Source organism: Neoarius graeffei, chromosome 6, assembly GCF_027579695.1.
Source record: "Neoarius graeffei isolate fNeoGra1 chromosome 6, fNeoGra1.pri, whole genome shotgun sequence".
Lineage (NCBI taxonomy): Eukaryota > Metazoa > Chordata > Actinopteri > Siluriformes > Ariidae > Neoarius > Neoarius graeffei.
Genome location: NC_083574.1, coordinates 25,770,741 through 25,795,714, shown reverse-complemented (window position 1 = coordinate 25,795,714; position 24,974 = coordinate 25,770,741). Strand labels below are relative to the sequence as shown.

The 24,974-nt window shown below is 43.9% G+C and overlaps 1 protein-coding gene across 6 annotated transcripts in view; it reads right to left on the bottom strand.

Moving 5' to 3' along the window:
* Nucleotides 1-24,974, bottom strand: part of prdm10 (PR domain containing 10) — a 289,396-nt gene that overhangs the window by 89,047 nt on the left and 175,375 nt on the right. For all 6 annotated transcript variants that reach the window (XR_009654875.1, XM_060923486.1, XM_060923487.1 and 3 more), the window contains 8 exons: nt 7,433-7,674; nt 7,057-7,257; nt 6,875-6,947; nt 5,647-5,764; nt 5,458-5,575; nt 5,092-5,373; nt 555-899; nt 283-438 (listed from right to left, as the gene is read on the bottom strand). Coding sequence is in view for 5 of the 6 variants with exons in the window: in XM_060923486.1 (XP_060779469.1) it covers nt 283-438; nt 555-899; nt 5,092-5,373; nt 5,458-5,575; nt 5,647-5,764; nt 6,875-6,947; nt 7,057-7,257; nt 7,433-7,674 (1,535 nt within the window). In the remaining variant the exon portion in view is untranslated. The remainder of the gene's footprint in view (nt 1-282; nt 439-554; nt 900-5,091; nt 5,374-5,457; nt 5,576-5,646; nt 5,765-6,874; nt 6,948-7,056; nt 7,258-7,432; nt 7,675-24,974) is intronic.

The window sequence follows — 24,974 nt, the reverse complement described above, 5'->3', positions numbered from 1 at the left end:
AAGAATGTGATGATCAAGTGTCCAAATACTTTTGGCCATACAATTTACATTCTATATGCATCAAGAAATTCAATCCAACTTAATTATATTAGTAAATCACTTAAAATATCCAAAACAACACTACAGAAATCCAGATAAGGAGCAGTGACATGTGGAAAAGTCTTTGAGTAGAACCAGACTCAAATCCTCTTTTCAAATTCATTGCAAACTTCAACAATTTAGTGCTACTAATCGAACTAAAAAAGTGACCAAATAACAACAGACATGTTTAAATACTCTTACCTTGAACTGCTTGCCACAGGTTGAACACAGGAAGTCTTTGCGATCAGAGTGGCGCAGCATGTGCAGTCGGAGCTTGTCCGGACGGCAGAAGGCTTTATCACATTCCATACACTGGAATATCTTTTCTGAGTGAAAGCTCCGCACATGCTTCTTTACCTGCTCATATTAACAATAATGGTGACATGACAGTTGCAGAGAAACAAGGTATTAAATATAATTAATTCCATGGGTAGACTCTCTAGAAAATTAACTCGAAAGGTGCTGTATGAGACCTGTATGAAATCTGTAAATGTCTTCTTGCAGGAGGGACAAGAGAAGCAGCCATTAACCAAGTGAACACCAACATGCTCTTTGAGCAGCTCCAGTCTGTCATAGGACTCAGCACAAAACAAACAAGAGTAGTTGCGCTGCTCCAAGTGCATTTGAAGGTGTTCTTCCAGTATCGTACTGCTCAAAAAGCCTTTACTGCATTGGTGGCAGGTGTACCGGCAGCCTTCTCGGCTGTCATAGCGCATGTGTTGTTCTAGTTTATCCTTCTCCCGAAAGGCTTTTCCACAAAGTGTGCACTTGAAGGGGCGGAACGACTTCCTAATGAAGAGGTGCTGAAGAGCAGCATTCTGGGAGAGAGGAGTATAGGGGTGAGATGCGACAATGGCACAAAGACAATGGTGCAAAACCTTAACCTGTGTCAAATTTTTTATTTTGTAATAATAAATTCAGAATAATGATGTCTAATGGCATAAATGTAAACGAACTAATATTATGGTTATAATTCTGTGAACAGATATTGTACAAAAACACTGAAATAAAAGAAAAAACATCATGAAAATACAGGAGTTATACAATGCCTGGGCTCACGCTAGCCGCTCGCACGTCCGCAAATTGCGAAGTTTCATTCCAATTTGCGAAAAGAAAATCATCTGTATTCACATTTTATGCGAAAGTCATTTAAAGTTTAAGCAAAATCCATCAAACAATTACGATTTCTCAAGATAAACAGTACCTTTCAGGGCCTGAATTTGGGCACGGGATTGCGGGTATCGCGCATATTTTTTTTAATTCCGGCACCTTTAACGATTCTAATGCGAGAGATTCCCGCACACATTACTGCATTGCCTGACAACGTCAATCTAATAATGGATCAGTGTGAATGCGCGACTACCTTCTGTTCTCAAGGTTACTTGAATTTAACCGTCCTTTTACTGACTGACCCCCCTCTCCCCTGTAGCCTACTCAGAAAAAAAAAAAAAAACAGCAGACACAGACAGTTCACACACACACACACACACACACACAGATACAGCGCGCGCACTCTTCCTCTCTCGGACTTTAGCTGTAAAACAAACCTGGACCGCTGGCTAAAACGTACAAGTGCAGTGGCAGAAGTTTCCCCTGCTAAGAGAAAAACTCCTTAATCCGATGGTGGTAATAGCAGTGAGTGATACCGTTGAGAATACTGCTGAGAATACACAGGACGAGACAGCTAACATTAACGTCGACGTTGCAAAGGGGATTAGATCAGAGCATGGCTATAAGAAAAAAGTATTTACAAGGAAAAGCAAAGGACACTGATGCTGACAAAAGGGATGACCACTAGGAGAAAGAGTAGGAAAGACTACATATGTACAAGAATCCTGCGCTCAGCAAAGATTAATTGTTCAGTGTTGAGAACAATTTGATTTTTTTTTAAATTAAAGATGGCATATGACACAGGAGACAGGGCTATATGGTATAAGAGAATCCTGAAAAGTCAACAAAGACTGTTTTCATGTTAACGTTCTATATGTGGACTGAAACAAAGTTTGTAAATTCATTCAGTGTTAAGAACAGTTTGATAGTGTTTTCTTATTTTAATTGTAGACATTAAACAGAGGACAGGGATGATCAGATCAGACATGAGAATAGAAAAATGATATAAAAGTTGATAAAAAAAGATGATATAAAAATGTTATAAAAGGAAAAAGCAAAGGTCACTGATTAAAGAGATGGCCACTAAAAGAAGAGACAAATAACACAAACATAGTTAAGAGAATCCTGAAAAGTCAGCAGACTGATTTAAGTTAGATTTTAAGTTAGACTTGTTGTGTCAATAAATTCATTGAGTGCTATTAAGAACAGACTGATTTTTTTCTTTTTTTTATAATTAAACGAAGCAGTGACACTTAAAGAATAGTGCATGAAGATGAGGAAGAAGCAGCTGTGTAAAGCAACACTAAGGAGGTTGTAAAATTAGCTTAACTAAAAGGCACACAATCTTCCAAACTCTTCCTAGAGCCTTACTCGCACTGCTAGAAAAAGGCTATTGGTGTTTGATGGCATAACAGTCAGTCAGCAATGTCATGCTGTAAAGGATCTCTTTCATTTTGTGGTGGTTTTCTACCCTCCACCCGAAACTGAACAGTCCATATCTTAGACGGCTGATGGGAATAATACTTGCATTTATCCACCCTTTGTCTGACAATGCTATCCAAATTTGGAGATATCAAAATGAAAAGTCTACTAAAAAGGATACCTCAAATGGTGACAAAAGGTTACATACTGTAGAGATTTTCAATCTGAGTAATGGCAGAAGGTAAGACCTAAGCTATTCAAGCCCACAAGTAGCGTTCCCCACAAACTGTATAAATCCCCCCCAAACTGTGTAAATCCCCCCCCCCATTTGAGTCACTGAGGGGGGGAATTCCCCCCCATTCTGAAAATGAAATTCAGGCCCTGCCTTTCATGTCCATCTTCGATGTTTTGATTTATAACCAACGCCCCCGAGTTTCGAAGCTTCTTATTGGTTGACTGCAAATTACGTCTTCCAATAGCATCAGACCTTACATATAAAATGATCAATTTCCGAGTTGCGCTGATAATGTCGCCAATTCTCGCTCATTAGTGAACAAGATTATAGCGAGGTTTGTTTAAAATAAATTATCTGACTTTACGTATGACAAAAACTTATCTAAAAAGTGAGAACATATTAGAATATTCTGTTAGCTTTCTCAGTTAGGGATAAAAACACGATATAACCATTCTAAAGACATATTTTCTACATATCAACCCTGACAGAACTTTGGAAGAACTCACAGATGAACCAGGATATATCGACCAAGTGTACCTTGTTTTCAGTGTTTTGACGCACATGGTTCAAAGTTTTGACTGCAAGTTTCACTTGAGAAATTAATGGTGAATATCGTTATATTTGGGTTATGAGATTAATTTATAAGAAACAACCATTGATTTTAACTCCCTGAGCTCCCTTCATCCTACCCATAAAGACACCCCCCTCCCCCTAAACACAATAGAGGGTGACTAAGGCTACGTTTACATTAGACCGTATCTGTCTCGTTTTCTTCGCGGATGCACTGTCCGTTTACATTAAACCACCTGGAAACGCTGGGAAACGGGAATCCGCCAGCGTCCACGTATTCAATCCAGATCGTGTCAGCTCCGGTGCTGTGTAAACATTCAGAATACGCGGATACGCTGTGCTGAGCTCTAGCTGGCGTCTCATTGGACAACGTCACTGTGACATCCACCTTCCTGATTCGCTGGCGTTGGTCATGTGACGCGACTGCTGAAAAACGGCGTGGACTTCCGCCTTGTATCACCTTTCATTAAAGAGTATAAAAGTATGAAAATACTGCAAATACTGATGCAAATACTGCCCATTGTGTAGTTATAATTGTCTTTAGGCTTGCCATCCTTCCACTTGCAAGTAGTAAGTGATATGCGCTGGGATCACACACACAGCGGCTCAGTCCCGAATCGTGGCTTGTGCACTTCACTCGCGCGCTGTGTGAGCTGCGCAGGGCCGGAGTGCGCACCCTCCAGAGGGCACTCGCTGTTCAGGGCGGAGTGATTTGGAGCGCAGGATGCCTGCGGAGCCGAGCGTATCCGTGTATTGGCGTTGCTATGTGCACGCAAATCGTGTATTGGTGTTGCTGTGTGCACACTAATCGTTTTAAAAACGTTAATCTGATGATCCGCTGATACGGTCTAATGTAAACATGGGCTAAGGGCTAAAAGGTGCATAGATAGCAAAGAATGCAAAGCACATCACACCAGATGTTAGATATAATTATAATGAAAAATATGGACTCCGTAAACCAGATTAAGCGGGTTAAATTAAACACACAATTTCATTACATATATACAGTTGATGAAATGATCAAAATAAGAGGATTCAAGAATAAATAAGCATGCTATGAACATAAATCAAGAACATGGAAAGACAAAGGCAGGAAACAAGCTTGCAAACACTATTGAAACACCAACAAACTACAATAACAATTCATTTTTCAATATTATGTCAGTGCAAGAAACATTTAGAAGTATAACATGTCTTGCTAAAAAAATTACTTTGCTAAAAAGAAAATTGTTCTTTTAGCATTTCTTGCTAAGCGAAATTGCAAATTGCTAAAGAAAAATTTGAGTCTTTAGCACTTTTCGCTAAAACAATTTGGGTCCTAGAGTGAGCACAGAATGCATGATGAAAATCACAACACTATGTGGTTGGTCCTTGTATCTAGTCTACTTTAGACCTACCTGCAAGTCCACCTTAAATGTGCAGCATTCAGTGGAAAAGAGAGACACACACACACATTTTATATATATATATATATATATATATATATATATATATATATATACACACACACACACACACACACACACATATATATATATATATATATATACACACACACACACACACACACATACATACATACACACACACTAATGTCAATCAAATCCACTCTTCGAAAAGCATTGTATTTTAGAGAATATGGCAGTGTTGTTACTTTAAAGGCCTACTCTTACCCGAATCCTCCGAGCATGCCTCATGTCCTGGGGAGTGAGATGGGTGTTGGTAGCAACCGATGCATTTTGGTCTTCCTTATCAGCCTGTGAATCAGTAGAAGCTGGGATTTGGGATTCAGCTGAATTTGCATCATTTAGAGTGTCAGTCTGTCCTGTTCGAGTCTCTAATGTGCCACCTGTAGCAGTATCCACAATATCTTCTCCTAGTTCATCCACTTTCAACCCGTTCATAACCCTTTCTGCCTGTTCCTCACATGGGAGTTTTGAGATTGCCAAAAAGTCCTAGAACACCAGGAGGTACAGGCAAAGTATTAAAAAAAAGTTACATATTTGAAACTGAATAATGCTAGTACTATCAGCTCATACCTGGCTTTTATCTGCACCCTCTGCTGGAGTTTCCAGACGGATAAATTTGGGTCTTCTTCCTGGTCGCCTTCCAGTGCTGAACCGTTTCCTGCCCCGTCCTCGTCTACGTGCTTTTGGCCTACAAAATGAAAATCAATTCAATCTATCCTAAAACTAGACTGGTGAATGTAAAACCAAAAAGGTATAAACCTTTGTATGAGGTCCAGTTTGTCATCATGCATGTTAAGATGTTGTTGGAGCTGCTCTGAACTCATGAAACGCCTGTTACACTCATAACATGGCCAGTTCTTCTCCTGCTCTCGTAGTACTTGCAAGTACAGAACAAAAAAACTGGGTGAATGGGATGTTTTCAACACAAACAAAACAGATTAACATGTAGAAGAGTATAAAAGAGTTAAAGGAAAAGCCCACCCTGAATAGCTTCTTATTAATCTTAATATTAATATCTATAACTCATGTGATTTTCAGTGGTATCAAAGATTTATTCTGGAATGAAATTCTGAGATGACTTGTTTAATTTCAACTCCTGTTATTGACGTGTTCACTTTGATGAACAGTTTCCTACATTACCCACAATGGCATTCAACTGCCCACTGATAGTGCTGCCAATTTGAGTTAATTCTTGCTTTATTTCCACCTAAAAAGTGACTGATGCAGCAATGGTTTCATCCTTTAGTCTGACCAGCTCTCTCATTTCATCTGTAAACTCTGCACAAACAGATCAGCTTCCATAGCCTGAAAGTTCATGCTAATTCCACAGCCAATGCCACTGTTTCTCGTCATCTCATAAATCTCCAGCTACTCGATTGTCTGATGTAACGCAGCACAACTGCATTGCTTTCTGGGACTGTGAGTCCAGTGTTTGCATCAATGTCTCCACGACTACTACACTGGATTTTTCATCAATGACATTGAACATCTCTAAGAAAATATTGCTCTTTTTTTTTTATAGGGACTGACAAATTCTGACAGTTGTCACTTATCTTTGAGATCATTTAATTGTGGGTTTTTCCCCCCTTTTGAACACCTTGTAACTGTGCATTGTAATGTCCTGTGACAGACAACCACTAACTTCTAACGGGAGTAACGGAAATACAACACCAACAAATCTACAGCGCATCACAAAGATTTCAATCTAGGCTTATTTAATGTGTTTTATTTTAAGGAGTAATAGCAACACAACAATCTTGTCCAGTTTTTATCCTACCAAGCTGAAAATCAGAGACATAAAAAAAAAAACAAAAAAAACTCACCCCCACCAAAATGGGTCAATTAATTTGAAAAACAAACAAACAAAATAAAATTAGCTCATATTTTAAGTTGTTCAAATTCTGTAAAGCTGTTTTGCGACAATGTTTATTGTTAAAAGCGCTATACAAATAAACTTGACTTGACAAATAATAATAATAATAATTACCCCTCCTCTCTTCTTCTGTGATTTCATGAACCTTTTTATTCACAAACTCTGCATATGATGCAGCATACCAAACCTGGAGGGAAGGACATGAATGTCCACTTCAAATTTAATTACTGAAGCTGGTAAAAAACATGAACATATTTTAGTAATCTTATACAATACTATACAATGCTGATGCCCACCTTAAGCTCCTGTTTTGGGGGAATGTTTTTGATGGTGGTGTAGAAGATGTCTGAGCCATACTGATAGGCCACCAGGTTCTGCTCCAGGTGATTTTCAGCAGGACGGACAAACATCATCCAGTTACAGCGATCTTCGTCACACAGGTTTATCCACAAGTCGTCCGATTTCTCACTGTCTTTTTGAGGGTCCAACATGCATAACTGTAGAGTAAAAATGTGAACAGATTTGTGAAAGCCCAAGAGTGCAATAACAATTGTTTACTTACTATTTACATATCTGCAGCAGACAAAATGAATAATGTACCAGCTTATGGACTAAAATTTGTGTCATTGCCATTGCAACACAGCCATATAATTTAAATAGAACATCTCATACCTTAAGCTGAAAGTGAGTGTCCTGCAGTTCACTCTGTGGCATCAGTGGCCCCTCTACGGGTCCAAACTGAGTACGTTTGGGAATGCGCCTCTTGGAGAAGACACCTCCCTGGAAGTGGTCAATGTAAAGGATGAGAGGAAGGCTCGCACGAGCTTTGGACATTGCAGGCCTGTTAACAATTGGGTAGAGAGGACCGTGCTTCAAGCACACGCCTGGGTTGGCATTATTACATTCCTCACACCCTGGAATAAAAAAATACAAATAAATAAAAAGTTACAAACAATACAGAAGGTGCTAGAACTAAACACAAAAGTTAGAATCTATGTATTTTGATAGTTTGCAACAATTTACTGCAATTTCTCAAATTACTGATGCCAATTCAAAAAAATGTATTCAGGATAAACTTTCAAAAAAAATTTTTTTTATTAATGCAGCAATTTACGAGGAGGAGCATAGTGTAAACTTTGCTCAAAGTCTCTGAATCGCTGACCCTTTCATACTACACAACTTTAAATCATTTGTTTGGTGTTTCTCACACACACACACACACACACACACACACACACACACACACACACACACACACACACGCTTCCAGAGAGCCACACTGTAGAATGCCTGTTCACCAAATTCTGCTTGCTTGCAAAAATAAATGCGAGAGGCTTCAACTGTGTGACATTGTCACCATTTTGTGAAAATAAGACAAAGGAAAAATAAGAGAAAACATGGAGGAAAATTTGATTGGGGAGAAACATGGGCAGCATATAGTCAAATGAAAATTAGCTATTTTTATATTGTGTGCCACCAGAAATCATGTCCTGTTTGTGTTTATTTTTTCTTTTCCGAATGATCATTTATGTATGATATGCCAAATATGTGGACACCTGACCATCATTTCCATATGTGCTTTTTGAACATCCCATTCCAAAGTTGGACACACCTTTGCTGCTATAAACAACCTCTACCCTTTTGGGAAAGCTTTCCACTAGATTTTGAAAAGTGACTGTGGGGATTTGCCCATTCAGGCATAAGAACATTAGTGAGGTCAGGTACTGGGGTCGAGTTAGCAGGCCTGGTGCACACTCACTGTTCCAATTCATTTACAAGGTGCTCAGTCGGGCTGATGTCAGGGCTCTGTGCACAGGGGCATTGCCTTGACTGAAGAGCTTTGGGGTAGAGCTCTTGTGACAATCCAAAGCCAAAGCCACGGAGCAGACAAACTAGCTAAACTGACCATATGCCATCTGCACAGAATTGTCACTGAGGCTCCACTATACTGAGACTGTGTCCATTCCCCGAGCTATATAAAAAAGTAGAAATCCTCAGAGAGTTTTTTCTAGTAACCTAATTACCATAAAATTAGTTCATACTGAATGTACAGCTATTGCCAGCACTTTTGATCTAAAGGTATGATGATTAAATATTAGACCTCTTACATCTAAAGTGCTGTTAATTAAATTATTACTGATCAGGAGTTTAAATGTACTGTGTTTAACAGAAACATGGATTAAATCAAATGAGTATGTATCATTAAATGAAGCTAGTCCTCCTGGACACAGTTTATATACACCAGTCTCATCTAACTGGCAGAAGAGGAGGTGTCACATTTATTTATAATGATAATTGAGGCATCATGCAAAAATCTGGACAAACATTCATTGTGTTTGAAGTTCTTTATATGAACAGAACACGTGGAGCCACAAAAAATAAGCTTACCCAGTCAATTCCATTAATTCTTATTTACAGACCACTGGGGCCATATTCTGAATTTGCAGATTTCGTCTTGAAACTTTTTGTTTCTTTAGATAAAGCCTTAGTTGTACGAGATTGTAATATTCACTTTGATAACCCAGAAGATCCTATGAAAACTGCATTCATGTCCATTCTAGATTCAGTGGGGGTTAATCAGAATGTCACAGGACCCACTCATAATGGTGGTAACACTCTCAATCTAATATTAACATTCAGATTAAATACAGAAAATATAGTCACACTTCCAAAGTCTGACACTACCTCAGATCATTATCAATCGATAATATTATGAGGATAGCCTTCTTTCAAATATTGCTAAAATAAGAAATACAATGACACTACACGATGCAGAAAAACTAGTTTGTGCTTTTGTTACCCCCAGGTTGGATTATTGTCATGCCTTACTGTCTGGATGTTCCAGTAGGTGTATACCAACTCCAGTTAGTCCAGAATGCAGCAGAAAGAATCCTTACTTGAACCAGAAGATATGATCACATCGCCCCCATCTTATCGACATGGCACTGGCTCCCAATCAAATTTCGCATTCATTCTAAAATACTATCATTGACCTATAAAGCCCTGAATGGTCTCACACCACAGTGCCTGAGCCAACTTCTGGTCTTTTACAACCCCAATACCTACTTAGATCAAAATATGGAGGCTATTTGTTGGTACCTCAAATAGTGAAGGCTACAGCAAGGGGCAGAGCCTTCTCTTACAAAGCACCACAGTTATAGAACAGCTTTCCAAGTAGTGTTTGGGACTCAGACAGTCTCAGAGTTTAAGTCTAGGCTGAAAACCATTTGTTTAGTCAGGGCTTTTGTTATTAGCTCTTTTTATTTAGGTAAAGGAGTAGATCTGGAGGGTTCTGGGGCATAGGGTGTTTTGGTAAACTGGGACATATGGATGCTGTTGCCCCCACCACCCCCCACTCTCACACATTCACTCAGGTTTCTAGACGGTGGAGTGGCTGGCTGCTTTATGTCCATGGGTGCCCTCATGTCCGTGTTACCTTCTGGTGCTCCCTTTTAGTTGCTGTCAATAGGTAGTCTTGCTGGAGTCCCTGCTTGGACTCAACACAAAATGTATATGCTTCTTAACCAGTAGGTGACAAAGAGCATACCTAAAATTGTTTCTCTCTCCCTTTCTGTCAAGTTACAAGTACTGACCTCTCCTGTTCTCCAGACCTGCCTGATCCATCCTGATATCCTATTTCTGGCTGGAGTTCTCATCACTTCACTTTTGCAAGGATGGCCCCACATGTACAGCCTGTGACCCATCCTGATACTCAACTTACTTCAGGAGACAGAAGGAGGAACTTGCCCCTTTATACATCAGAGGAGATATAGTGGAGAAAGTGTCCAACTTCAGATTCCTGGGTACATACATCTCCCAGGATCTCACATGGACTGTCAATACCATCTCTCTAGTAAAGAAGACACAGAAGTGGCTCCATTTCCTGAGGTCACTACGCAAAGTCAACCTGCCCAGGCAGCTGCTGGTGTCCTTCTATCACAGCTCTGTGGAAAGCATACTCACCTATGGCATCTTGGTGTGGTATGGTAGCTGCTCTCAGGCTGACAAGAAGGCTCTACAGAGTCATCAAATCAGCACAGAAAATCATCAACACTCGGCTGCCTTCACTAGAAGACATTTACAGATCCCAGTGCCTGTGCCAGACCACAAACATCATCAAGGACTCATCTCACCCTTGTCGTCACCTCTTCACTCTAATGCTCTCTGGAAGGTGGTACAGGTCCATCAAGGCCCACACTGCCAGACTCCAGAAAAGCTTTTACCCCCCTGCCATCAAAGCACTGAACTCTGTCTCATAACATGCAGTGCTGCAAATACAACTCCCACTACCTAGTGACCTAACAATGTGCCATACATAAAATAACTGTGCAATATACTAAATTATCATCAGCACCATACATGTACCATACAAAAAAAAACTGCAATCTACTGAATTATCAGTACCCTACCATATATGGACCATACATAAAATAACTGCACAATACACTGAATTATCAGTACCCTACCATACATATAATAACGGTGCAATATACTCCATCAGTACCCTGCTATTTACTGCTATAACTGTTATTTATTATTTATTTATTTATTTCTACAGCTATTTCTGTGTGCAGGTATCGGCGCATATCTGGGGGGGGGGGGGGGGGACCTACATTTTTCCCTTAATGCTTACTCTTTACATCTTGTATGTGTTTAATCTTATGTGCAATGCATATGTAGTGTGTGTGAATCTCTTATTCTGTTGTGTCTTTACTGTATATACCACTCAGGAGATGCTCTAAATTTCATTGTACATTTGTGCAGTGACCGTAAAGGCATTCTATTCTATTCTACTTCTGGCTGGAGTTCTCATCCCATTGCTCCTGTGGAGGATGGCACCATATGGATCGTCTAAAGATTCACTTAGAATATAGCTCTGGACACAGAGTTTTGCTATGATGGCTTAGGACTGCAGTTGTCATGAACAGTTTTACACTCAAGTCTCCATCAATGAACAGTCAATAACTTCAACAAAATAGACTTCATGTCAAAACTATAATAAATTTCTTAGACAATTGGACTTTTTGACCATACAGGGCACAACTAAAAAAAGCAACTTATTTATAATCATGCTATCTGTTATCACCCAAATGAGGGTGGGTTCCCTTTTGTGGTTCCTCTCAAAGTTTCCTCCTGATGTCATCTCATGGAGTTTTTCCCTTGCCAACAGTGCCTCAGGCGTGCTCATTAGGGATAAATTGTGACAGTTCATGTAGGTGGGTGGAGCACAGAAGGACAGCAGGCCAGAACTGAGTTCACAAAACTCTCTTTTATTCCGCTTTTCAGCTTTCATAAACACTCTCACACACTCAGACACACGCACACACATCAGCCGTCTGGTTCGGGAGAGAGAGCTCCCGCTTCTCTCGCGCTCTCTCCTTAAATAGGGCGCGGTCACTGGGAATACACACAAGCACGTTAATTAATGACAGGTGTAGTGATTCTGCCACTTACCTTCCCTGACTCCGCCCTCCTGTCTCAGACCGATGCTTGACCACGCCCCCGCTGCCACATACCCCCACCGCCCGACTCAGGCCGGGCGCCTGTCCGGCCTGCAGCTGACTCCCCCCCCTTGACGGGAGAGGAAGTCCGCCATGACCATCTGCGCCCCTGGCCTGTGGATCACCTTGAAGTTAAAGGGTTGGAGTGCCAGATACCAACGGGTGATCCGCGCGTTGGCATCCTTCATGCGGTGGAGCCACTGGAGGGGCGCGTGGTCCGAACAGAGGGTGAAAGGGCATCCCAGCAGGTAGTAATGGAGGACGAGGACCGCCCACTTGATCGCCAGGCACTCTTTCTCAATGGTGCAGTCTTGTTAATTTGGGGACGCACCTGCCTGTTGCCCAAGTGGAAGCCCAGATACCGTACTTCCACCCACCCAATCGCACACTTCTTCGGGTTGGCTGTGAGACCCGCTCGCCTCAGCAACCTAAGGACGGCCCTCAGATGTTCAAGGTGCCTCGGCCAGTCATTACTATAGATCAGAGGTCACCAACCCGTCGATCGCGATCGACTGGTTGATCTCGGAGGCTTTCCCAGTCGATCTTGGGGGATGAGGAAAGAAATTGGAAGATTATACAGAAATACACTGCAGTATATCTGATTGGCGTTCATATTACATGTCTTCCGAAAGACCTACTACAGCTTTCCCCCTCTGTGTCGCAGGGTTCTTTTTTTTAACTCCTGCTGCTTACGTCTTACGTCTCTGAGCGTCGTCACCATGGTGATAGCCTTGCAATACAGTTCAGGGTTCTCCACGAGGGGTTTTAGAGGTGCGGGCTGCCCCCCTTTCTGTGATTCCCGCCCCCGTTTAATTTCTGCCGCCCCTTTACAAAAGGAAGCATGATATTGCCTATAAAACCGTGAGGATATAACCTGGCTGTCAGTGTTACTGTAGCTCTTGAAGCGTTTCCGCGGAGTGGTGGATCAGACTCGAGCCTGGCATGAACCACTCCGATGCGCTATAATGACACCAATCTATCACCAGCCAATCAGGAGACTTAATCAAACGCATCCCCCGCCCACCAATCTATCACCAGCCAATCAGGAGACTTAATCAAACGCATCCCCCGCCCACTTGTGTCTGCGTCTGAGACGTTGAATTTTCACAGAAGGAGGGAAGAAGTTCACTGAGGTAAGACTGTGTGATAAATTAACGAACGAATAAGACAGGAATTTCAACATATAGGGCTCAAGTTTCTGTTACTGTTAAATAAGCATTGCTTGTACAGTAACGTTATGTCGTTACAACGCTGACCCACTTTTAACGTGCCGAGTACCGACTGTAGCCGCTAACATGCTAATTAGCTTGCTGTCAAGTTTTTCCTTTGTCGAGCTTTAAGCGCAAGGTCATGGATGTTACTACTACTTGTTCCTGCCGTAATATGATACGTGATATGAACCTAACTATAAGGCACTCACTGACCATGTTCAGTCACAGCCATCACATTGACTTGAGTTGCATGATGAACTGTAACCTCTGTAGCATGGCAGCAGTCATTGGTAGTAGTATCACTGCAAGTTCATATTTGTCTTTATTGTGTATGTATGGTTAAAGAAAATCAGTTCATGTTGAATTGAAGTTGTCATTTTGTCACTTAAGTTACAATTTGTGATATATCACTGTTGTGTTGTAATTTCAGTTGACAATTTCCATTTTATGTTGCTGTGAAATTAATTAATTTAGTGTTACAATGCAAACAAGACAGTGCAACTGATGTTAACAGTTCAGCTTTCTCATTACAATATTATTAGTTGATATTAATAACAATCTGAGTCATTGGTGGTTCATTCATTCTGCTCACTACAGATATAGGCCTATATATTTTTTGTGTATAGTTAATTTCCATTGTATGTTGTACTGAAATTAAGTCATTTCGTCAGCTCTCACAAGAAATTAAAAAGTTGGACCAGGGTCTTAAATCTTATTCAGTTAAAATTAGGCCAAATAAAAAGCCTCAACTTGAAACAGTTTAGTCTGGATTTCTTTTTCTGTCAACGCTTCAAGGGGTAGATCTTGCCTGCCATCTAGGCAGAGGTTAGGGATCTCGGGCATAAAAAGGTTGGTGACCACTGCTATAGATGATAATGTCGTCGAGGTAGGCGGCCGCATAGGTGGCGTGGGAGCGGAGGACCCTATCCATCAGCCGCTGAAATGTAGCGGGCGCCCCAAACAGCCCAAAAGGAAGTGTGACGAATTGGTGTAAGCCGACCGGTGTGGAAAAGGCCGTTTTTTCCCGGGATAATGGAGTCAAGGGGATCTGCCAATAACCCTTTGTTAAATCCAGTGTCGAGTAAAAACGAGCCGTGCCTAGCCGATCGAGCAACTCATCAATACGAGGCATTGGGTACGCATCAAGTTTTTGGATGTGCGCACCCTACTCAAACGATTACGCATCGAATTTAGACACCATGTTGACTTTTCTATAGTCTACACAGAACCGGACCGACCCGTCGGCCTTGGGTACCAAGACCACTGGGCTGCTCCAGTCACTGTGGGACTCCTCGACGATGCCCATTTCGAGCATGGCCTCGAGTTCTTCCCAAACCACCTTTTTCTTGTGCTCGGGTAACCTGTAAGGGCGGCTACGCACTACTACCCCCGGGGGCGTCTCAATGTGGTGCTCTATGAGGGTGGTGCGGCCGGGCAGGGGCGAGAACACGTCCGAAAACTCGGTCTGCATGTTACAAACTGAACTACTAGCTGGCAACAAAAAGGAAAATGAACAGGCACCAACACAGGTTTGGGTGAAAATGAGCAGAATCTGTTTATTAGTCACAGGTGAGGCTTAAATGCAGTCACATGACCTGGCCTCAATTAGAATTGTTAATTGAGAGCACACAGGTAGTTAAGGCACTTAAAGAGCATCAATTAACACCCCCACTTGCTCTCACATTCACAACAAGAAAAACCAAAACAAAACAAAACAAAAAAACATTGCAAAGAACAAGAACAATATTGGTTTGGCAATTACCCAAACAGGAACCTAGAAAAGGTAAGAAGCTTCCCTTTTGTAGCTGGTTTTGTCATTAGGTCAGCAACCATTTGGTCTGTTGGGCAATACTCCAAAAACACTTCACCATTGTTTACAGTTGATCTTACAAAATGGTATTTGATATCAATGTGTTTACATCTCTGTTGACTAACAGGATTCTTTGCAATTGTCCCTTGGTTATCTTCATAAATTACAGGTACACCATAATGACAATCAAGATGTTTAAGCATTTGAGACAAGTACAAACGTTCTTGTGTAGTAGCAGCTAATGCCATGTACTCAGCCTCACAAGTTGACAGTGCTACAGTTGGCTGCTTTTTGGTCTTCCAAGAAATCAGAGGACCATTCTTACATAGGCTAACACAATAACCGGATGTACTACGTCGGTCAATTGCATCACCTGCCCAATCTGCATCACTGTAAGCCACCAACTGTAACCTATCATCACATTTCCTGCAACACAGCATCTTGTCAATCGTGCCTTTCAGATATTTCAGTACATGTTTTACAGTTGTCCACTGCTCTTCTGTTGGCTCACTGAAATATTGTGAAAGTTTGCTTACAACATAACTCAAATCCGGTCTAGTGCATGAACTAAGATAGATTAGGCTACCCACTCCCTCTCTGTATTTCCTGGGGTCACTCATCTTTTCATCACCATCAGTGTAATTCAGCTTTGACTCACAAGGTGTCAACCTGGGTTTACAGTCTTGCATGTCAAACCTTTCCAGCAGTTTACCAACATAACTCTGCTGTGACATAGTCACAACCCCATCACACTGGTCAAACGTGATACCCAGAAAATTCTTCAGTCTGCCCAAATCTTTCATCTGGAATTTTTCAGTAAGCATTTCTTTAACAGTTTTCATTGCTCTCTCATCACTGGCAGCAATAACCAAGTCATCAACCCATATCAATATTATCACTTTCTCATATTCTGTTTCCCTCTTGTAAACACAATAATCAGCTGGGTTTTGTTCAAAGTTGTTTTCACAAAGATAGTCATGTAACATTCTGTTCCAGTTTCGTCCTGATTGCTTTAACCCATACAATGATTTCTCCAGTTTACACACCATTTTCTCATTTGTCTGAGTTTTTACGTCATAACCTTCTGGCTGTTACATGTAAATTTCATAGTCAATCGGTGCATGTAGGTAGGCAGTTTTAACATCCATCTGATGGAGGATCAAATCCTCCTGAGCAGCCTTCTGCATTAACCGCATGCTACTCTCCTACTTGCCGACTACGCTCTGCTGACGCAAACCTTCTTACCCCCATCACCAGGACCAAATATCGTACAATGGGAGACAGAGCCTTCACCATTGCTGCCCCAACTCTCTGGAACTCTCTCCCACAAGCCATCCGAAACTCTGATACACTGCTGTCCTTCAAAAAACAACTCAAAACTCACCTCTTCAATGCTACTTACAATACTTGACACATCAGCTTCCATTATCATCCACCCTTTTCCCTCTGTTTTCCCTCTGTGTGTGTGCATGTTGTGTGTGTAATTTTTTGTAAAGCGTCTTTGAGTGTTAAGAAAAGCGCTATATAAAACCAATGTATTATTATTATTATTATTATTAACACTCACACTAGTAAGGTTAGCAGTAGGAGAAAAGGTTTCTCCATAATCTACACCCATCTGTACCCCTTGGCAACATACCAGGCCTTGTACTTGTCAGATCCATCAGCATTAATTTTGATAGCATACACCCATCTACCCCCCATTGTTTTCTTGCCATCGGGTAAAGTGGTCAGAGTAAATGTGTTGTTATCCCTCAGTGATTTCATCTCCTCATCCATTGCATCAACCCACTCTTTTGAGTTGGAGGAAGTCACAGCTTCTCTGAATGTCTGGGGTACATTACACACCATCTTATAGCAATAATCAATGCTCATCTGTGCTTGATCACTCTGCTCCCCGTAAAAATCTGGCCTCCTTCTCTCTTTAATCTCTCTCCTTCTCCTCTCTGTACTCAAGGTGTCTGGAGAATGTGGTTCTGCTTTCACTGCAGCTGGCTGTGGACTTGTCTGGCTTGGGCTTAGCCTACTCTCTGGGATGTCAAGCTGCTTGGGTTTGTCTGGGTCAAGTCTGGTTGTGCTATACTGCACACCAACATCATCGTCGTCAGTCATGTCATCAGTCTCCTGTCCCTCAACATTGGACATAAACCTCACCAGTCTGTGCTTCGTCACCTTTCTGCAGTCAGGATTGTAGACCATATCGGCTGGGCTGTTCTTGTCATAACCCACGAAAATGCCTTTGTCAGACCTTAAGTCTAGCTTCTTCCTGTCCTGCCTATATGCATAACACACAGTACCAAACTTCTGCATCCTGGACACATTTGGTCTCCTTCCTGTCAGCATGAAGTAAGGTGTCTGTCTGGTGCGGTTGTTGAAACATCTATTTCTCACCACTGCTGCTGTCTGAACTGCATATGGCCATAGCTCCCTGGGTAACTGGCTTTCCAAGAGCATGCATCTAGCCATGTCAAATAGAGTTCTCCAGTTGCGCTCAGCAGTGCCATTCTGGTGTGGGGAGTATGGTGCTGATGTTTCATGTCTGATTCTGTTCTGGTGAAGTAGTGTTTGGTAACCCTGCCCAGTAAACTCAGTACCATTATCAGACCTGATGCATGTAACCTTCCCGTATGGGGCTATGTCAGCTAGGAACCTTTGTGTTGCATCCACAGTATCATTTTTATTTTTCAGAAAGTACACAAACACAGCACTGGAATAATCATCAGTAAAGGAAAGTGCGTACCTATACCCATCTCTGGACACTGGATCAATGGGACCGGCTAAATCAGTGTGTACCAACTCCAAAGCTGACTTGGCCCTCACATCAGGCTTCCTGTTCCTGCTCTGAGTGAATTTACCCTGAACACACACTTCACATTGCATAGACTTGGGTGTTTCACCCTTGATTGTCATACCATCAACAACACCCTGTAACTTCTGAACATCATTAAAGTTGCAGTGTCCCAAAATCTCATGCCACGTCTTAATGTCACGGCAACTCATACATTGATCATCACAGTCATTGTTCACAGGCACAGTAGGCAAATAGAACAATCTGTTATGTTCATGAATGAGAAAACATGTACCGTCTTTGTACTGCAGGACGTCTTCACCCTCCTTGAAGATCACTGTTGCCCCACTGGAAGTTGCAGCTCTCACAGAGAAAATATCTTGGGGATAGGAAGGAATGTACAGTGCCTGCTTCAATGTGGCACTGATGTGCCTTCCTCTGCTGTCAACCAGACACACTTCAGCTTCTCCTCTTCGCTCTGCGACCCCCTTACACCGTGTGCCATCAGCCAGCTCCACACAATGCGTCTCGGCCTGGAATCTTTCGTCGAAGCTCTTGAACTTGGCCAGGTCGGTGATGATGTGTGATGTCGCACCGGTGTCCACCATTAGCCCCTTTCTGGTGACACCACTCCCTGGCCGACGATCACCGGTCTCCAGCTTGAAAGCAAAGGTGTTGTCTGTCTCCTCGCTCACCCCTCGTCCGCTGTCCTGCCGCTGCTGTCGCCGTCCTCCTCGCTGTGTGGTACTCTTCCCCTGGCTGTACCACTGTGGGCCACGACACCGTCTTGCCATGTGCCCTCTCTGGCCACAACGGTAGCATTCAATGTCGCCACTCTCAGTGCTCTGCACCCTTGCACCCGCTGGACCACTGGGCTTCTTTGGATGCAACCGGGCCCCCATCACATTGTCGTCAGCTGCAGCTGTGCGCATCCCTTCTGTGTTCTCATAGCTGAGCAACTTTGTCTTGAAACCTGCAAAACTGAGAGTCTCCTCACTTTGAGTCACGAAAATGGAGAATGGCTTAAAAGATTCTGGTAGCCCCTTCAGAACCATGGCAATTAATAGTCCATCACTCAAGACCTCTCCAGCATTCCTCAGTGCAGTGATTGAGGTCTCTGCACGTATGACATAATCAGTCACACTCTCAGTACTCAACTTTTGCAGAGAAGTAAGTTCTGTGTACAAACTGACAATGTGGGGCTTACCCTTGCCAGCATAATGGTCTCTCAGGATTTTAAATGCTCCGTGCCCATCATCTGCAGCCTCTCGCATGACCAGGGACAAACTTTTGTCATCTAGAAACTGGATCAGCTCAGCATATGCTTCAGCATTCTTTGTAGCATCTTCAGCCAGTGCTGCTTCATTCGCACCCTCAGCAGGCTCATGCAAAATTGTGTCCTTCAACTTCTGCAACTGCAGATGGCCCAAAAACTTTGTCTCCCACAGTTCGTAGTTCTTTTCATCTCCGTCAAACACCAGACGAGACCAACGAGAACTTGTCCTTTCACTCATTGTGCAAATCTTGAGACAACTTCAAACAAGCATAAACTTCAGTGCAGTACAGCGTATTCTGGGCCCATAACCTGTTACAAACTACTACTGCTTGTTCCTGCCGTAATATGATACGTGATATGAACCTAACTATAAGGCACTCACTGACCATGTTCAGTCACAGCCATCACATTGACTTGAGTTACGTGATGAACTGTAACCTCTGTAGCACACAGAGCACACAGGTAGTTAAGGCACTTAACGAGCATCAATTAACACTGCAACTGGGCAACCTACGCGAGTTGGGTTGGGGAGAGGTGGTCTCCACAGGGGACCGGAGAGGTACGCGATGCCAATGTTCCTTTTTGAACCTCCGGCCCCAGCTCCACCTTTTCCGGAACCACCGACACCAATGCCACAGGAACCTCCTCATTCCAGAGTTTGAGCAGGTTGAGGTGGTAAATCTGTAGCACCCCACCCCTATCCGTTCGCCTCACCTCATAGTCAACGTCCCCGACTCGCCGTGTGACCTCAAAGGGTCCTTGCCACTTGGCGACCAATTTGGAGCTCGATGTGGGCAACAGTACGAGTACTTTATCTCCCGGTGCGAACTCCCTAAGGCGCGTACCCTTGTCGTACAGGCGGGTCTGTCGTTCTTGGGCCTGCCGCAAATTCTCCTGAGTTAGGTGCGTGAGTGTGTGGAGTTTTGCGCGCAGGTCAATAACGTATTGGATTTTGTTTTTACTTGGTGAAGGTCCCTCCTCCCAATTTTCCCGCAGCACATCTAGAATGCCGCGCGGCTTACGCCCGTATAACAATTCAAACGGGGAGAACCCCGTGGAGGCTTGGGGGACCTCTCGCACTGCAAAGAGCAAGGGTTCGAGCCATTTATCCCAATTACGTGCATCCTCACTTACGAATTTTTTAATTACGTTCTTGAGGGTGTGGTTGAACCGTTCAACTAAACCGTCCGTTTGTGGGTGATACACGCTGGTGCGGATCGGCTTAATACCCAACAACCTATACAGTTTGTTCAGTGTACGTGACATAAACGAGGTGCCTTGGTCAGTCAGAATCTCTTTAGGGATTCCAACTCGGGAGATAACACGGAAGAGTGCCTCCACAATACTGCGTGCTGAGATATTGCGAAGAGGCACTGCTTCCGGGTATCGCGTTGCATAGTCCACTAGAACTAATATAAAGCGGTACCCTCGTGTTGACTGATCTAATGGCCCGACGAGATCCATCCCAATTCTTTCGAACGGGGTCTCGATTAACGGTAGAGGGCGCAAAGGCGCTTTTGGAATGGCCGCTGGATTTACTAACTGGCATTCGCAGCACGCCGTACACCACCTACGGACATCGCCACGAATCCCCGGCCAATAGAATCGGGCTAGTGTTTTATCCTGCCCTAAATGTCCAGCCATGGGATTAAAGTGAGCCGCCTGGAATACCAATTCCCGGCGGCTCTTTGGAATCAAAAGCTGCGTGACTCGCTCTTTAGTTTGAGTGTCCTGCATCACTCGGTATAATCTATCCTTCATAATCGTGAAGTAGGGGAAGGACGGCGTGGCATTCGGCTGGAGCGTTTGACCATCGATTACTCTCACTTGGTCAAACGCATGCCTCAGAGTCTCGTCTCGCGACTGCTCTAATGGGAAATCCGCGAGGGATTCCCCAACAGAGAGAGGAGGGGCCGGCGGCTCCTCACTCTGACGCGGAGATGACGTAGACGGCTCTGTGACAGCTGCTCCCGCCAAAGCGACACCGGGACCTCCCCCTGTTAAATGGCAGGACCCACTCTTCACTAAGTGTGTCATTAAATCCCGAAATCCCGGCCAATCAGTCCCCAAAATTATAGAGTGGGTAAGGCGAGGATTAACCGCCGCCTTCACTATAAATTTTTCCCCTTGGAAAAGAATGTGGACCGACACTAAAGGGTAGTTGTGAACATCCCCGTGCACACACAACACCTTCACCAATTGTGCTCCCCCCCAATGCCTCGTCTTGCACCAGGCTTTGGTGGATTGAGGTCTGATTACAGCCAGAATCCACCAACGCCTGATATGTATCCCCTTGGATACTCACCGGTATGCAATACGCTCCGGCCCGATCGGGGGCGGCTCCTGGCGTGTCGGGGATCCGAACCACCATGCCCACCTCCATTACCGAGCACTGCTGTTGGAGGTGGCCCAGCTCCCCGCAGCACCAGCAAACCGACCCGGGCTTCCTCTCTGCACTAGTGCTCTGGGGCTCACTCACCTGGGGGGGGGGAGAGACAGACACAGAAGGGAGAAACGGAAGGGCACTGCGGGTGCGGCGGGCCGGCTGGGGTGGTGCCGGCCCCCGCCTCCACGGTGAGGGGAATGGGGCGAGGAGGAGACACAGGAGGAGGAGAGAGAGAGAGAGAGAGAGAGAGAGAGGAGAGAAGAGGTCGTCTGCTGTCCTGCCGTCGGGACAGCCGCCAAATGGTCCTCCACCAGCTCGACTGCCTGATCCAGCGACGCCGGGCGGTGGCACTGGACCCACTCTGCGGTTCCTGCTGGTAAACATGCGATGAACTGTTCCAGTACCACCTGGTCGACGAGTCTCTCGGCGTCACAGCTGTCGGCCCTCAACCACTGCCAGCAGGCGTCCCGGAGTTGCTGGCCAAACGCGAACGGCCGGCCGACTTCCTCCAAGCGCAAAGCGCGGAAGCGCTGACACTGCTGCTCGGGGGTGCGCCCCACACGCTGGAGGACGGCCCGGTGAAGGTCCACGTAGGCCAGCCGGCGGTCGGCGGGGAGCTGTAGCGCGGCCAGCTGCGCCTCTCCCGTTAGCAGGGGGAGGGGGAGGAGGCGCACCGCGCGCTGATCTATCGGCCACCCCGAGGTCTCCGCGACTTGCTCAAAGAGCGTGATGAATGCCTCGGGGTCGTCTTGCGGGCCCATCTTTGTTAGGGTGGGGGGGACGGGCCCGCAGTGGGAGCGTTGGTAGACCTCGCCGACGCGAGGAGGTGCCGGAACGCCCAACGAGCTTCCTGTTGCGCCAGCACCAGGGCCTCGAACCGTTGTTATTGCTCCTTTCGGAGGGTGAGCAGCGCCTGGTGCTGACTCTGTTGGGCCGTGGTGAGGGCGTGGATCAGGTCCGCGAAGGGGGAGGACTCCATGGGGCTGTTCTCTTCTGTGCTCATTCCCGGGTTTCGGCACCACTGTGACAGTTCATGTAGGTGGGTGGAGCACAGAAGGACAGCAGGCCAGAACTGAGTTCACAAAACTCTCTTTTATTCAACTTTTCAGCTTTCATAAACACACACACACACACACACACACACACACTCAGACACACGCACACACATCAGCTGTCTGGTTCGGGAGAGAGAGCTCCCTCTTCTCTCGCTCTCTCTCCTTAAATAGGGCGCGGTCACTGGGAAGACACACAAACACATTAATTAACGACAGGTGTAGTGATTCTGCCACTTACCTTCCCTGACTCCGCCCTCCTGTCACAGACCGATGCTTGACCACGCCCCGCTGCCACACCCATATGTTTAAAATCTATACATTTCTGTAAAACCGCTTTATGACAATGCATATTGTTAAAAACATAAGTGTTGCCAGGCAAAACAAACCTCACCTGGCAGTCTGCCCTATTCACCTTACAAGGTAAATCCATGATCTTCAGTTTGACATTTCAAGGTCACTCAAGGTGCTAAATGAAAGCCCATATGGAACTACCTATATGTTGATAATGGTAATATTTCTCAAATCATGAGCTGTCAGGTTATAGTCCTATAAAAATCCATGACCTTGAGTTTGACATTTCAAAGCCATTCAAGGTCAAAGGTCATGGTGGCAACTGAAAGCCCATATGGGACTTATTATATGTTGATAATGGTAAACATCTTTCTATCATTAACCATTTTAAAGTGATGGTTAATGATAGACAGATGTTTATGGACATATCAACTTTCCCACATGTGGAAACAATACTCTGGACAATGTTTACACCATGCATAGATGTTCTGCAGTGCATCATGAGAGCAGCTGAGAGGATCATTGGTGTCTCTCTCCCTTCTCTTATGGATAACTATAACTCCCGCCTCACCCACAAAACCAACAGGATTGCAGGTGACCCCACTCACCCATCTCACAGCCTCTTCAGCCTGCTGCCGTCGGGGAGGAGACTGCAGAGTCTCCGGGCCAAAACCAGCAGGCTCAAGGACAGTTTCTTTCACCAGGTGGTCAGGAGGCTCAACTCCCTCCCTGTTCTGCCCCTCCTCCCCCCTCTGCCCCCGCCACAGATTCTGCCCGTACACCCCCCTGCCCCCTCTTCAGCATCTGACATCATGTCACCCTCACAATTCCCCCCCAACACACACACACACACACACACACTCTCTCTCAACATTCATTCGCATACTGAACTCAGAAACTGCACATTTCACTTTATTTCGCTTATTTGCACTATTCCGCACTACCTCACCTTAACAGCTATTAGTTTATTGTTTATACTGCTTATTTCATGTTTACCTGCTATACCTCAAGTGCCCTTGATTGTTATTTTGTCCCTTTGCTCCAATATATACATATATATATATATACACATATATATATATATATATATATATATATATATATATATAGTGTGTGTGTGTGTGTGTGTGTATATATACCTGTGAGTGTTTAGTCTATGTCTATTTCTTATCTAGAGTGTTTATACTGTTTATATTGTTTATTTCAGTTATTCTATTTTTATTTATTGCATTGCCTGTTTGCACCGTGGGTCAGAGAGGACTGAAATTTCATCTGTGTTGTATGTTGAGCATGTATAGCATATTTGACAATAAAGTTGACTTGACTTGATGAGCCTCTGAAAACCCGTGACCTTGAGTTTGACCTTTCAAGGTCACTCATGGTCAAAGGTCATGGTGCCAAATGAGAGCCTATATATGATTTTCTGTGTCTCAATAATATTAAGTATCTGTCTATCTTGAACTGTTTCACAGTTATGAGCCTCTGAAAATCTGTGATCCTGCGTATGACCTTTCAAGGTCAAAGGTCATGGTGCCAAATGAAAGCCCATATATGACTTCCTATGTGTCAATAATATTAAGTATCTCTCTATCTTGAACTGTTTCCCAGTCATGAGCCTCTGAAAACCTGTGACCTTGACCCGATATTTGACCCCCAACTGCTAAGAAAACTATGAGAGATACCCCATGATGTAGCATATCAACGGAAGCAGAATTGAAAGATGAACATTTTGGATTTGGCTTGAAGTAAATATGATGAATATGAAGGAAGATATTGCAAAAAAAAAAAAGATTTTGACCTTAATTGGTCACTGTGACCTTGACCGGATGACCCTCAAAATGTTGGAGGTTCTATTTGAGACCAATGCCCATCTATCCTGAAAGTTTCATAAAGATT